Here is a 14,199-nt window from a genome sequence, read left to right on the forward strand (position 1 = left end):
GCAGGTGGGGGCAGGTTGCTGGGGAGGATGGGCCAGGCGAGCAGGCTGAGGAATAGAGAACCCCCTCCCACAGTGAGGGGGTGAGGGCGGATGCAGAGACGCAGGGAATCTCACAGCTGGAGGAGACTTTCCGAGTCATTTCGCTCAGCCTCCCACTCCACAAAACCGGTTCAGTCTTCCAGTGCCCAGCGGAGGACACCCAACTCCACTTGGACACCTCCAGGTACGGGGAGCTCACCCCTTGCAGGGTGGCTCATCCCGGGGAGGGGCTCGGGCTGGCAGCGGGTCCTGGCGCTGCTGCCGTGGCCCTACCGGGCCGCCGGGCCTCCACTCGGCGGCGGCGGCGGCGGCACCTGGCCGGGGGTTGCGGCGGGGCTGGACCGGCGCTGCTGTCCCCAGCCCCAGTGCTGAGGCAGGCAGAGTGCAGTGGGCTCTGGTGGAGGTCGTGAGAACTGCAGGGCGAAGGCCGCCGGGGGCTCCGCGGGCTGCGGGGGGAGGCACTTGACACCGGCCGGGGGAGAGGAGGGGCCGCTGTCCCTGCGGCCAGTGCTGGATGCGGGGACCCAGCGCAGAGGCAGCGCCAGGTAGCGGGGCGGCCCGCGGCGGCGGGGGTGGTGGGGGAGGACTGCAGCGAGGCCCCCCAACCCCGGGCTCGGCCGCCACTCCAGGGGCCCCCCGAGTGGCCGGGAGCGCGGCCGAGGCGGGGGTGCCGAGGCCCCGCGCACGGTCGGGGCGCTGCAGGGTCCGGCCCTCCGTCTCGCAGCGTGCGGGGGACCCCGGCGGGGCCGCAGAGTCGGGCCGAGGGCGCTAGGACCGGCCGCGCGCCCAGGCCGCTCCCGCCGCGGGCCGCCCCGGGGCCCCCCAGCCGGCGCTGCCTCCCGGGCCGGCTCCGCAGCGCCGGGGCCGGGGCCAGCGCGGCCGCGGGGGGCGAGCGGCGGGCGGAGGCCTGGGCCCGCGGGCGGCCGGAGGGAGGGAAGGAGGAAGGCGGAGAGAAGGGGTGGGAGGGGGGGACCCGGCGGAGGAGGCGGAGAGAGGGAGCGCGACAGCGAGCGGAGGGAGGGAGCGAGCGAGCGAGCGAGGCAGGCAGGCGGGCCGGGCGGGAGGGAGGGCGCGCGGGCGGCGGCGGCGGCGGCGAGAGCAGAGGACGAGCCGGGACGCGGCGCCGCGGCACCAGGGCGCGCAGCCGGGCCGGCCCGACCCGACCGGCCACACGGTAATGAGCGCCGCCGCTGGCGGCCCGGGAGGCCGGCCCGGAGGCGGGCGCGGAGCGGGAGGCCGGGCGGGGGGCGCCGCGGCGGGCAGTGCCCAGCTCGGGGCACGCTCCCGGGACCCCCGCAACTCGGCGCCGGGCGCCCGCGGGGCCGGGGCTGCGGGAGGGGACGGCCGGCCCCGGCTGGCCGGGGCGGCGCGGGGGATTTGAGGGTTTGTTTATGTCCCCGCGGGCTCTGCAGGCGCCCCCTCCTGTCCTGCCCGCTCCCGGCGCGGACCCCCCTCCCCGCCCCCGCCCGGCTCCGGGCTCAAGTTCAAGTCCATACAATGCCGCGGGGGGCCCCCTCCACCGCCTGCCTCGGCCGGCCGTGCCCGGCTCCGCGCTGCCGCAGGGGCCCCGGCCTGGCCGCCCCCGCCTTCCGGGCTCTGCCCCCGCCCCGGGGCCCTGCCTGGGGCCTGCGGCCGGGGCGCGCTGGAGGGCGCGGACCCCGACCCGGAATAATCGGCCCCCGCCGCGGCCCGCGGGGAGCGGGGGAGGGGGCGGGGGCCGGGCCCCGCGCAGGCTCCGCGGCGGCGGCAGAAAATGGCAGCCTGGCACGACCCGGCCCCCCGCCCCTCCCCCCGGCTCCCGGGCCTCCTCGGCCCGGCTGGGCGGGGGACCCGGGAGGCCTCCGGGGGCGGGCCGCGGGGTGACCGGGGGGCCGGGCCGCGGAGCGCAGCGCCGCGATCCTCCTCCGGCCACCTGTGGCTGGGGGTGCGGGGCGCCCGCGGAGCTGGGAGGGGCGGCGGGGGTGAGGAGAGCGCCCACTTTGGGGGCGCACCTTCCCGCGGAGAGACTGACGGCCCGCGACGGCGGCGGCGGCGTTTGGGAGATGGGGGGGGCGTCGTGCCTGGCTCCTCCCTGCCCCCGCTGCGGGCCGTGGGAGCCGGGGCGGCGGTGGTGGCGACGCCGCAGTGTGGGGGCGGGGCGGGGGCGGGCGGGGATCCCGGGCCGCCGGGGCCGGAAAACGCGGGGGTGGGAGCGGCGCGCGGGGGGGGGGGCACGCCTAGGGTCGCCCCCTGCAGCAGCCCGCCTCCCCGCACACACTCGCACGCACGCGGACACACTCACGCACACGCACCCCGCCGGGCCGGTGCAGACGTGTCCTTGAGAGCTTCGCGTCTGCACAGTGAAGGACGCGGCCTCGCCGAGGCTGCAGACCGGGGGCTTCGGCCCCGCGTCCACACGCCCCGGGGGACCCCGCGCTCCGTGTCCCGCCCTCACCCCAGCTCTCCTCGCCCTCCCTCGCCTTTGGCGCGGACCGAGCTGGCGCGGGTCCAGGGCCCGCCCCCGGCCTCCCCCAGCCCCTGGCCGCTGGGGCCCGCGGCCCTCGGGCTGCTGAGCTGCGTCTCGCTCTCCCGGAGCCTTCCTTCGTGGGCGCACCCGCTCCTCGCTCCCCGTGCGCTCCATCCCCTCTATGCGCCCCCCTATGCCGCGAGGCCCGCGAAGTCGGCGTTGGCGCCCTCGGGCTGTGTGTGTGTATGGAGGGGGCGCTGGCTTTCGTGGTGGGGGGGTCCCGCGAAGGTGCCCCCTGTGGCTGCACCTTGACCCAAGATGGCGTCTTGCACCCAGCTGGGCAGCTCTGGCCTGCGCCAGGCAGGAGGAAGGGCTGCGGCCCCAGAGCCACCCAGCTCGCCCCCTCTGCAGCCATCAGGCAGGAAAGCCTTGGAGAGAAGCGCCCTGCGCCCTGTGACCCGGCCTGCCCCTGGCCGCCGTGCCCAGGGACTGCCCTCAGCATCCCTGGGGGACTGCGCAGTCGTCATGTTTCACCGCGGGCTGCCAGCCGCGGGGCCTCCGGGGCAGGCGGCTGCCGAAGGGCTCCTGGGATCAGGTGCGGCTCCAGCGTGCCTCCTGCCTCCTGGGCAGATGTGCGGGCTGCAGCCAGGGGAGCGCCTCTCCCTGCCTTGCAGGGGTGTTGGCCCGCCTGGAGGGGGGGGGGCTTGAGGAGCCCAGCTGTCAGGCCCACCCTCCTGAGCTCTCCCCGGCCTGCTCCAGGTAGTTTGCTGAGCCACCTGCCTTTGGAGAGTTAGGCTGGGGAGAGTTCTTGTTGGGAGTGGAGGCCAAGATGGTTCCACTGAGGCCCTGGCAGAGCTGAGACAGCCGTGTGTGTGTACTCCAGCCACAGCCGTGTCCAGGAAGGACCCCAGGCCAACTTGTGCAGCGGGCAGGCACCTACCTGCCACCCGCCCCTTCTAGATCCCTTCCTGTGGGTCCTGGTGCCCTCTGCAGCCTCTTGGCCAGCTCCTCCTTGCTGGTTCTTCACCCCTGCTCTGGCAGGAGTGGACCTGGCCTGGGCTCACCAATGCTTTTCTCGTTACCCCACCCAGGCTTGGGTGCCCTCTGTAGGAGACTGACCCAGGAGAGGTGAATCTCCTGGCAGACCAAGGCCGCGTCCCCAGCCCCGCAGAAGCCTGGGAGAGGCGGCCAGTGGCCATCTGTCAGGGTGTCTGTGGACAGGATTCCTCTGCCGGGTGGGGGTTGGACTGGAGCTTGCAGGTTCATTCCAACTTCAAAATTCTATGGCTCAGATTCTCCTGGTGGAATTTCAGACTCAGGAGTGGGGGCAGGGTGCTCTGTTTCTCAGCACCCAAGGAAAGAAGGTAGGACCGGGGCTGGGAGGGCTGGGAGAGGAGGCCTGCTGTGAGGGGCGGGCTTGTCCCATCCGGCCGCCTGTAATCCCTCCAGCGCGGGTCTGTAGGTTCATGTGTGCGTCCGTCCATGTGCGTGGATGAGTCCCGAGCTCACAGCTGTTGGTCCTGGGGAGCGTTTTACCATCACCCGTCTCTGCTGGGTCCTCTCTCAAAGCCAGCAAGGAAAACCATGAGATGCTTGCCCAGGGTCCCCAGGGGGAAGTGAGCCAGGTCGCACTCTGGGAGACCCAGGCTGGGCTGTGGCTGGCTGCGGGTCCAGCTCTCCACTCGGTTTGTGGTCGCCAGGCAACAGGGACCTCGCACCCTGGGGCGGGGGATCTCAGTCCTCCCGTGGACATCGGCAGGGCGTCTGTGCCTGGGCTCTGTGCTCCCCCAGAAGAGGGTTAGTGGTAGAGTGCTCTCTCCCTTTGCTGCTCTCCGGGGGTCTTCCCAAAGTTGGTGGAAAATGCGTGTTGTAGAAAAAACAGCCCGTGGATTTCCAATGTTCTGCACCAAAATAAATCTAACTTGTAATCGCAGTCTCTGAAGTCCCCTTGCACACAAGTTGGTCAGGTTTGTACCTCCCCGAGTCTCTCCAAGCTCTTCTTCTTGGGCCCCGGGTGGAAATGGAATGTGAGCACAGCAGGCTGGGGGTGGGCGGGGGTGGGGCGAGTTACAGACAGACTCCCCGGGCAGTCCTCAGAACTTTCAGCTCTGGGAGCACTGGGCGCTGGACTAGGGCCCGCAAGGGGCGCTCCCTGGGGCCGGAGACCAGAAGGGGCGCTCCCGTGCCCACTGTGTGCTTCTCCGCCTTGGCGTTTCCTGCAGCCCGGGGTCTCTGCTGGGTGCCTTTGCCCCCACCTCCCCACCCCTGCCAGAGGTCGTTGGCTTCTGACCCGAGGGCCAGGGCACAGCTGTCAGGAACTGGCTTCTGCTCCCAGGCAGGGTCACTGAGCAGGTGCCCGATCGCTCCCCGCCTGAATTTGGAGGGCTGGTTTCCCGGCACTGCTCTCTCACTAGAGTTTTCCCCAAAACGTGACCACGTCTGAGACCCTATGGAGTGGCAGCCCGCGTTGTGTCTGCCTGTGAGCCTGCATCCGCCTGGCCAAGTGTGCATGCTGCGTGTGCACGGGGCGCAGCCGCGTGTGCACAGATGGGACCTGCTTCCACATGTGCCCCTGGGGTCCGATGGAGCTGCATTCCGATGCAACCAAACTGCGTTTCTCTGGGCCTCGGCTTCCTCACCTGAAAAATGGGAGGGCGCGTGGGCTGCAGTTCCACGTGGCTGTGCAGGTGCAGCGAGGTGGCACGCGGTGTTGGCGAGCCAGGGCGGCGTACACGGGTGAAGCAGGAGGGCCTCCCAGACGTCGTGTCCAGCCTGCTGGCTCCCTCGCAGAATGGTGGGCATTTGGGGAAAGCGCTGATTCTTTCACCATCTGCAGAGGCGGGAGGCTCCTCAGTGCTACCAGCAGCCCAGGGCTGAGTTTAACAAATCACATTGTCAACAGGTTGTTGGTGCACACCTCAGATCCTGAGTGCCACAGTCATAGCTCAGCTGTGCCGGAGCGTTTTCCCACCAGCCTAGCTGAGCATTTCCTGGGAGCAGGGCCCCGTGCTGGCTTTGAGGGGATGTCGTGAGTTTAGGGTGTACCCAACTCACTGTAGAAGGAGACTGGGGTCACAGGAGAGGGGGGTCCCCATCAACTGAGGGGAATCATGGAAGGCTTCTTGGAGGAGGGGTGCAGATGTGGGACTTCATTGAGAGGGGAGGAGCGGGGCTGCAGGGGTGGGGGGGTCTGGGGTGTGCCGGAAGCATCTGTTTGGGGAGGGGGTGCCTGTGCTCAGGTCACTCCCCCGTACCTCCTGAAGGGCTCCGATCACAGTGGCTCTTGCAGGGCGGACTAGGGGTGGAGCGAGGCCAGGATGGGAGGCGAGGCCAGGATGGGAGGCGGGAGGGGAAGGGGCCCTGCTGAGCTCATGTGGTGCAGGATCCTGGCTCTTTGTATCCCCTAGGCTGGAGCTTCAGAGCCCAGACTCAAGAGTGGGGTTTAAATGACGGCAGCCCAGGGGGTCGCCGCGACGACGACCACGCCGTGGTCCGTGTGGCTATCCCCGCGTGCACAGTGGGAGAAGAATCCCCTCTCACCCACTCCCCAGGCTGAGGCGTCCCAGTATCCAGAACATTCCTGCAAGGAAACGTGGGTGGAGCATCACGTTCCTGCCTCTGCAGCCTGACTCCACCCCTCCTCCTCCCTCCCCCTACTCAGCAGAACCCAGCCACCAACTCAGAGGGGAGGCGCCCCTGCCCCCCTGCCCCCCTGCAAGCAGCCTGGGCCCTCAGGTGTGGGGGCAGCCACTGGGAAGGGTCCACCAGGGACAGATCTCCCTTGCTGGTCACATCCCCAGCTGCCGGCCTGTCTGGAGGACGGCGACGGGGAGAAGGGGCAGTGAGGACGCCCGGGACTTTCCTCGCCCCGGAGTGCAGCGGATTTTTTTTTTTCCCCCCGCAGCCCTGCATTGCCCACTGCTCTCCTGCCAGCCTCCTTTAGACAAGTGACCAGCTTCCTACTCTCTCCTTCCTGCGGCCATCCCTATCGATCTTCCTCCCCATTTCTGTTTCAAATGTCAAGGTCATTTTTAATTCCCAGCCAGTTCTCAGCTGCCCTGTCCCGGTGCAGAGGGCACGGAGGACCATGTCTTATGGGGAGCAGGAACCTGGTTTTCCTGACTCCTGGCCCTGTGTCCTTGTTGCCATGGCCGCGTCGGGGAGTCGGTGTGGGTGCCCCGGCCGAGAGGGATCAACCAGGGCCCCAGCTGGAGGGTGGAGAAGAGGCTGGCCGAGGAGGCTTGTGGGTCTGTGGACTCAGATCTGTGCTTGGCCAAGCTTTTGGTCGGATGTGGACTGTGTCATGGTGAATGTCCCCCAGAGGCCATGGTCTGGGAGCCACGGGGGCCTCGGAGGGGGGCTGCCCCGCCTGTGGTAGGGGAGTGGACCCCCACCACACCAGCCGGCCGGGCCTGTTGGCAGGAGACCAGCTGCTTGCATTCTGAACATTTCCCCTCACCTGCGAGATGCAGTACTGAGCCTGTCTCTTCTGACCTGCTAGGTGCCTGGAGTCGGGGCTGGGTTACCCTGCACGGAGTCGGCTTGCTCTTGTAAAATTTCAGTTCGTGCAAATACAGACTTTCCTAGGCTCCCACGGGCATAGCGAGAGACATTCTGGAAGGATGCACAGCAACCTGTCGACCAAGCTTTCGCCTTTTCACTTTCTATACGTTTGTATTCTTTGGAAAAATGCAAATGAACATGTGTTACTTTCTTAATGACAACAAAAATAAAAAGCCTGTGGCTCCGAATAGGAAGAAAGTTGTCGCGCGAAGTGGGCTCGCTCAGAGACTGGCAGCCAAGGGTAAGGGCCCTGAGGCGCCAGTCTTTTCTGGAAGCTCAGGCCTCTGAGTGAAGAGCAGCCCAGCCCCGAGCGGGAGAGTGAATGGCATTGGCTTTGTAGCGTGGGGACCCAGGCTGGGGAGCAGACCTGCCTGAAAGGCAGGAGCTGGAGACACGGCTGGGTCCCAGCCCAGGTGCGGCGCTCAGGTGGCCCAGCCCTGGCGCAGGAAGAGCACCCGGGGCTGCCACGCCCGAGGAGGGGCGGGAGGGACGCCTGGGGGACTTGTCTGGCATGTGGGCTCAAGTTGTGCCTGACTCTGATCTGGGGGCCCGCTGAGCAGGTGGCAGCAACCAGGTGACAGGGTGGGGAGGAGAGGGAGGCGGTGGTTATCTTGCTACCTACCCCAGAGGCTCAGGTTGCTTGGCAACAGCACCCACCTCCTCCTTCCACAGTTCCCTCCCCCAGCCCAGCCCAGCCCAGCCCATGGGTGCCTCCCTGCCCCTCCCCCGCACCAGGCTGCCCTGTTCAGTCTTTGGCCTTGCTTCTGGAATGAGCCCAGAGCTGGGCCCCCTGCAGACCAGTCGCATGGTTCCAGGCCGGCGGGGCACTGATGTGCAGGACCAAAAGGACGCTGGCTCAGATGTCAGGCAGAGCCAGATTAGAGCAAACCCCATGCGGCTTTGACCACCTGCAAATCAGGGATGAGACAGCAGCCTCTTACAGGTGTGGCCCGGGGAAAGGCCAGCGCCCAGGGGCCGTCCAGGGCTGCAGGAGGGGGAGGGGAGGACCCCAGGAAGGACCTGTTGCTTACAGACGTGGCCCGGCTCCCTCACCCCTCGGGAAGGGAGAGTCAGGCTGATCATGACCCCCACATCCGTGGTCAGAGAAGGGGGAGGGGCAGGCACTCCTGGGCTTCTGCAGCCAGACCCAGGCCCCGTGCCCAGTGCCAGCAGGGAGTTTGGCCTCACTCGGCCTCCGTTTCTTCCTCTGCAGATCCAGAATCAGGCTGCACCTTCGTCAGCCTCTCGAGATCTGCCGGCGGAGGGCCTGCTCTGATCTCGTGGCCGCTCCCCTGGGTTCTGGGCCTGCAGCCGTGGGAGGGCCCAGGCCACAGGCAGCCAGCAGCAGACACGGCAGTGGCTCCCTTGGATGGTTTATTCCAGCAGCACGCGGTGCTGTTGCCACCCGCTCCCAGGGCTGTGCTTCCCGGCCTGCCTGGTGCTGGAAGCCCGGTGGGGCTGGGCCATTGCCTCAACACCATCCCGGGGGCCTGGCCTCCAGGGCCGGGTTCCACGAGCAGAGATGCGGGGCCCCAGCTGGCACACCCAGGCTTTGTCCCTGGAGGTCTCCGGCTTCAGAACTACGAATCCCTGAAAGGCCTGCTGGGTGCCAGGTCCTGGCTACAGGAATCAAGGAGCCGGCAGCTGGGGGGCCTGGCGAGGACCCACCCACGCGAGGGCAGCGTGCTAAGAGCCCCGGCTGGGTGCACCTGGGGCAGTGGAAGGGAAGTCTAATTTGGGGAGAGGGAAGATTGTAAAGGAGGTGACTCAGCTCGAGCTGAGCCTTGGAGGGCACATGTGGCCTCGTGCAGCTGGGGCGTGGGGAGTGACGGGATGGGAGGCTGGGTCAGGCCAGGCTGTGGGGGCCGGGGCTGTTACGCAGCCGTGGTGTTGGCTTCGAGTCACATGCCTGCATTTGTATTCGAGAAAGGGCATTTTGGGGCATTAGGAAGATTGGATGGGGGGCTGGCGTTGTGGCTCAGTGGGTTAAGCTGCCACTTGTCATGCCGGCATCCCATATTGGAGTGTCAGTTGGAGTCCCAGCTGCTCCGCTTCCGGTCCAGCTTCCTGCTAATGTGCCTGGGAAGGCAGCAGAAGATGGCCCAACTCCTCGGGCCCCTGCCACCCACAGGGGTGACTCAGATGGAGCTCCAGACTCCTGGCTTCAGCCTGGTCCAGCCCCAGCTGTTGTAGCCATCTGCAGAGTGAACCAGTGGATGGAAGACCTCTCCCTCCTTCTTTGTCACTCTGCCTTTCAAGGAAATAAATAAATCTTTAAGAAGGAGAAGGAGGGCCGGCGCCGTGGCTCACTAGGCTAATCCTCCGCCTAGCGGCGCCGGCACACCGGGTTCTAGTCCCGGTTGGGGCGCCGGATTCTGTCCCGGTTGCCCCTCTTCCAGGCCAGCTCTCTGCTGTGGCCAGGGAGTGCAGTGGAGGATGGCTCAGGTCCTTGGGCCCTGCACCCCATGGGAGACCAGGAAAAGCACCTGGCCCCTGGCTCCTGCCATCGGATCAGCGCGGTGCGCCGGCCGCAGCGCGCCGGCCGCGGCGGCCATTGGAGGGTGAACCAACGGCAAAGGAAGACCTTTCTCTCTGTCTCTCTCTCTCACTGTCCACTCTGCCTGTCGAAAGAAAGAGAGAAAGAGAGAGAGAAGGAGAAGAAAGGCAGGAAGGTTGGACAGGTGAGGCTGGCGGCAGGGAGCCCAGGCAGAAGGCCGCGTGGGCTGGAGGAGGCTGCGCTGCTCTGTGACATTTAGGAAGCAGAGTCCGGAGGAGCAGCCGGGCGGTGGAGGTGCCGGGTGGGCCTCTGGCTTCTGACTCAGCCACTTGTGTGGGTGGGGGACTCGAGGAGAGAGCTGGGGTGCTTCCCATGGAGGTGGGATTGGAGCTGTAGGTGGGAGGTTACCCACCGGGAGCCTGGGCCAGGGCGGGGCCTGAGTCATGAGACCTGCAGGGGGCGTCCAGTGGGATGGGTGAGCGAAGCAGGTGCGTTTGGACTTCCTGCACCGCCATTCCCCCGGGGCTCTGCGCCATCGGGGGCCACCATGGGTGTTGGGGGCAGGCGATGATTCAACCAGGTGTGCACAGCATAGGCACCGGTGCTGCTCGGCCTGGGCTGTCGCTTCTCCGTCATTTCTCTCCAAAAGCTGAGCGCACGGTCCAGACCTGGTGCCTCCGCTCCCTGGCCTGGGACTCCTCAGCCTCTGAGAAGCCAGTGTGGACCGGAAGTGGACAGAAAGCCCCCAGGCCTCTGTTCAGAGGCTGACACGGGAGGGGACAAGCTGGGGACGACATTTTTGAAAAGCAAACAGAAACTATTTCTCCGAAATAGAAATGGGCCTTTCTTGCGTCACATCAAGTGGTGCCCGTGTGTGCCGTGCGTCGGTGTGTGCTGTGTATGCCTGGGCCTGGGCTGACTGACGGCGCGTCCATCCACGGGCAGAGCGCTTAGCCTCGGCAGTCCCTCGGTGTCACCACGTGCGCTGTGCACGGAGCCTCCCGGCTTGTGTTGTTGTTTATTTGTTTCGTTGCCAACATTGCTCTTTGCACTAAACCTGGGTGTTTTGTTTCACTCATCTTTTAAAAGATTCCCATCCAGTTGGCCTCACAGGTGTTTGAGGATGAAAATCCAACTCGCAGCTTGGCGCGCAGAGGCACGTGTGCCCGTGCCCGCCCCTGGGCCTCTGCCTCCCTGGGGGCCTGTTTGTTCCTGTCCCTTGGCAGTGGCAGAGCCCCTGTCCCTGGGAAGCGCCCCTCACCTCGTGCCATGAGCTTTCTTGTTCCCAATGCTGTCCCCCAAATCCGGGGCACCCCGGGGGTGTCTGCCGAGAGTGGGGACCGGGGCCTCGGTCACTTTGCGACTTTTCGTGATGGAGAGGGAGGGTTTGTGTGCAGCTGCCCGGCGCGGTGTGGAGAGCAGAGGGGCCTAGCTGTGTAGCTGGCTCCAAGTGCCAGGGCAGGGGGTGCGGAGCGCTGCTGGGGTCAGGGAGACGAGCTTGGGCCTGATGGCCTGGACCTCAGGGGACGCAGAGCCGGGGCGGGGGGGCTCTGAAGTCTCTCTGCCTTGTGGAGGCTTCCCAGCAGTCTGCTGGCGTTGGCAAGCGCAGGGCTCTCTGTGGCTGGCTGCGGGGCGGGGACCACCCTGGACCTGACCGTGGGGACCCACGCCACAGGCCTGTCCTGCACCAGGAGGGCCCAGGGTGTGGTGGAGCAGCAAGTGAAACGTACACACAATTAATCTAGCATACCCTTAATGATATGCATAATTGTGCCGCATGGTAATTAGGTGTAAATGGTAAGCAGTTCACGTAAATGTTTTTGTAATTGGTATTAATTTTGCAGAGGCCAACCAAGTTTATGTGGTTTCTCTCTTCTCGCCCTGCTCAGTTGGGGCAGCCCGCGGCTCCTGGAGGGCACCGTGGCAGGCGTCTGTTTATGGGGCATGCTGTGGGTTTCCCCCGGAACCGCCCTGTGAAGGGTTAACGCCTCCTTGGCCTGCACAGGGATGCATCGTGCCTTGCGGGGGAGGCCTGGCACTGCAGGTGCCCGGGGCTGTGTGTGTCTCTGTGTGTCTGCGCGTGTTACTCTGTGTGCATTTGTCTGTGTGTTTCTGTGTTTGTGTGAGTGTATCTGTGTGTTACTTCATGTGCATGGATTGGTGTGTTTCCATGTGTTTTTGTCAGTATGTGTTGTGCATCTGTGTGTGTTATTCCATGTGCATTTGTGTTTCTGTGTGTGTGGTGCATCTGTGTGTTCACATGTGTGTTTCTATATGTCAGTGTGTATGCTGTGTCTGTGTTACTCATGTGTTTCTGTTTGTGTCGGTGTGGTGTGTGTTATTCCATGTGCTTTTCTGTGTGTGTTTCCATGTATGTGTCAGTGTGTGTGGCGTGTCTGTGTGTTACCCATGTCAGTATATGTGGGGCATCTGTGTGTGTCTCTGTGTGTCCTCACACTTGTGTTTGTGCCTATGCGTTACCTGTGTGTCAGTGTGTGGGGGGGTCTGTGTGTGTGTACTCACATGTGTGTTTCTGTGTGTGTCAGTATGTGTGGTATATCTGTGTGTGTTAAAGGTGTGTCAGTGGGGGGTCTGTGTGTGTACTCACATGTGTGTTTCTGTGTGTGTCAGTGTGTGCAGTGTATCTGTGTCCATAACCTGTGTGTGTCTGTGTGTGCAGGGCATCTGTGTTACCCATGTCAGTGTGTGCAGTGTGTCTGTGTGTTACATGTGTGTCAGTGTGTGCAGGGTGTCTGTGTTACTCATGTGTGTCAGTGTGTGCGGTGTGTCTGTGTGTTACCCATGTGTGTGTCTGTGTGTGCAGGGCATCTGTGTATTCACACATGTGTTTCTGTGTGTGTCAGTGTGTACAGGGCGTCTGTGTGTTACCCATGTGTGTCAGTGTGTGTGGTGTGTCTGTGTGTGTTACCCGTGTGTGTCAGTGTGTGCGGTGTGTCTGTGTGTGTTAGCCATGTGTGTCAGTGTGTGCGGTGTGTCTGTGTGTGTTAGCCGTGTGTGTCATTGTGTGCGGTGTGTCTGTGTGTGTTAGCCGTGTGTGTCAGTGTGTGTGGTGTGTCTGTGTGTGTTACCTGTGTGTGTCAGTGTGTGCGGTGTGTCTGTATGTGTCACTTGTGTATGTCAGTGTGTGCGGTGTGTCTGTGTGTGTTACCCGTGTTTGTGGTGTGTCTGTGTCTGTGTCTCTGTGTGTCCTCACACGTGTGTTCATGTTTGTGGCTGTGAGATTCCCAGGGCCAGGGCAGGTGGGAAGCCCCAGCTGTGGGGCCACAGCCGCTCCTCCGAGTGGGCTCAAGCCGGGGTCTGCTTTCCCTAAGCCCTCCTGGCCTTGCACCTGACCTAATCACCTAATCACGTTTGAGAGACTGTTTGTTGGACGCTGCGAAAAACGTTCCGCTGATTCTCCTGTCTTAAAGCAGACTTATGAGGTGGGGCTCGTGCTCACCCCATGCTACAGACTGGGAAGCTGAGGCCCCCGTGGGTCTCTGAGTGACAGGTGGGGTCCGCCCTGGAGGCTGTGGGGGGGCTGCTGTACAGGGAGGCGGGGCAGGGGCTGCCTGGGGTGCTGGGTCCCTCCTTCCTCCCCTGGACCCTTGCTGCCCGCTCTCTGGTCTTGGCTGGGGCAGGGGTGAGGGGAAACAGACCAGGATGCCATGGGAGGTTCCTGGAGGAGTGGGTTCCTCCCCTCCTTAGTGAATGGGGAGGGGGCTCCTGGGTTTTGACTCGAGGGAGGGTCAGCAGAGGTTGGTTCCTGTCGTTTGATCTAGGAGGGCGTGGCAGAGGGGTCCAAGGCAGCTGGCCTGTTCCTGGAGTGGGGACAGGGTAGTCATGGGCCATCCCGGGATGCAGCCTTCCCTGGGAGCCTCCTGACCCCTCCCTCGGGGCCTGGAACCATGGCGTGGGAGCCCCTGAGCTCCAGCTCCAGCTGGCACCTTTCCACTGGTGCAGGGCCTTGGGGGGCTCTGCCGAGTGACCCCTGGACTGGGGGTTGTGGCGGTCACTCTGGGCACCCCAGCATTGTGCTGGGGGTGTCTCAGCTGCCTAGGAGTGACATCACACAGTCCCCTCTGCCTCTTGGAGTCTAAAGGAGGCGCCAGTGTGGGCTGGGGGGGGCCATCAAGATGCAAAGCATGAACTGTGACCTCGCTGGGGAAAGAACAGACCCATCCCTATATGGGTGACACCCCAAGGGGCCGCCCAGCAGAAGCTGCCTGGAGACCCTTGGGTGGGTAACAGAGAAGGGGGCAGGCAGGTGAGAGAAGGGTGCTGGTGTGAGGCCCCAGGGGGGACAGTGAGCTGGCCTTCCCCTGGGAGGCGGGAGTGGTGAGGACACAGACACACATATGGAGCCCGGGGATGTCCTTGGGGCTCTTCACTGGGCCTGGAGGGAGGGGCCGTGCTGTAGCCAGCTGTGGGTGCGGGACCAGGCCAGAGTTTGCATTTTAAGTGGGCAATCATTGGCATCACATGGCTTGCATTTTATTTTGTTTATTTATTTATATATGGTTTTTTTAGTGTATTTATTTAAAAAAAAAAAAAACAGAGCAATAGAGAGAGATGGAGAGAGGGAGACCTTCCATCCACTGGTTCACTCCCTCAGATACCCACCTTGGCCAGGGCTGGGTCAGGCTGAAGCCAG

The 14,199-nt window shown here is 64.5% G+C and overlaps 2 protein-coding genes across 4 annotated transcripts in view; one reads left to right on the top strand and one right to left on the bottom strand.

The window, feature by feature from the left end:
* The first annotated feature begins 204 nt into the window (after nt 1–204).
* DNMT3A (DNA methyltransferase 3 alpha) overlaps nt 205–14,199 on the top strand; it is a 92,818-nt gene continuing 78,823 nt past the window's right edge. Inside the window, exon 1 of one of the 3 annotated variants that reach the window (XM_070069735.1) lies at nt 205–223. The gene's annotated coding sequence lies outside the window, so the exon portion shown is untranslated. Of the gene's footprint in view, nt 224–410; nt 585–1,077; nt 1,214–14,199 lie in introns of those variants that run through there. The other 2 variants (XM_051840839.2, XM_051840833.2) reach the window with 2 other exon arrangements.
* On the bottom strand, nt 309–2,659 carry LOC138848742 (collagen alpha-1(I) chain-like). The gene is made up of 2 exons (XM_070069523.1): nt 726–2,659; nt 309–549 (listed from the first exon to the last, which is right to left on the bottom strand). The coding sequence occupies exons 1-2, from the start codon at nt 2,657–2,659 to the stop codon at nt 309–311; spliced, it is 2,175 nt and encodes a 724-aa protein (XP_069925624.1).

This window comes from Oryctolagus cuniculus, chromosome 2 (genome assembly GCF_964237555.1).
Source record: "Oryctolagus cuniculus chromosome 2, mOryCun1.1, whole genome shotgun sequence".
In the NCBI taxonomy this organism is placed as follows: Eukaryota; Metazoa; Chordata; class Mammalia; order Lagomorpha; family Leporidae; genus Oryctolagus; species Oryctolagus cuniculus.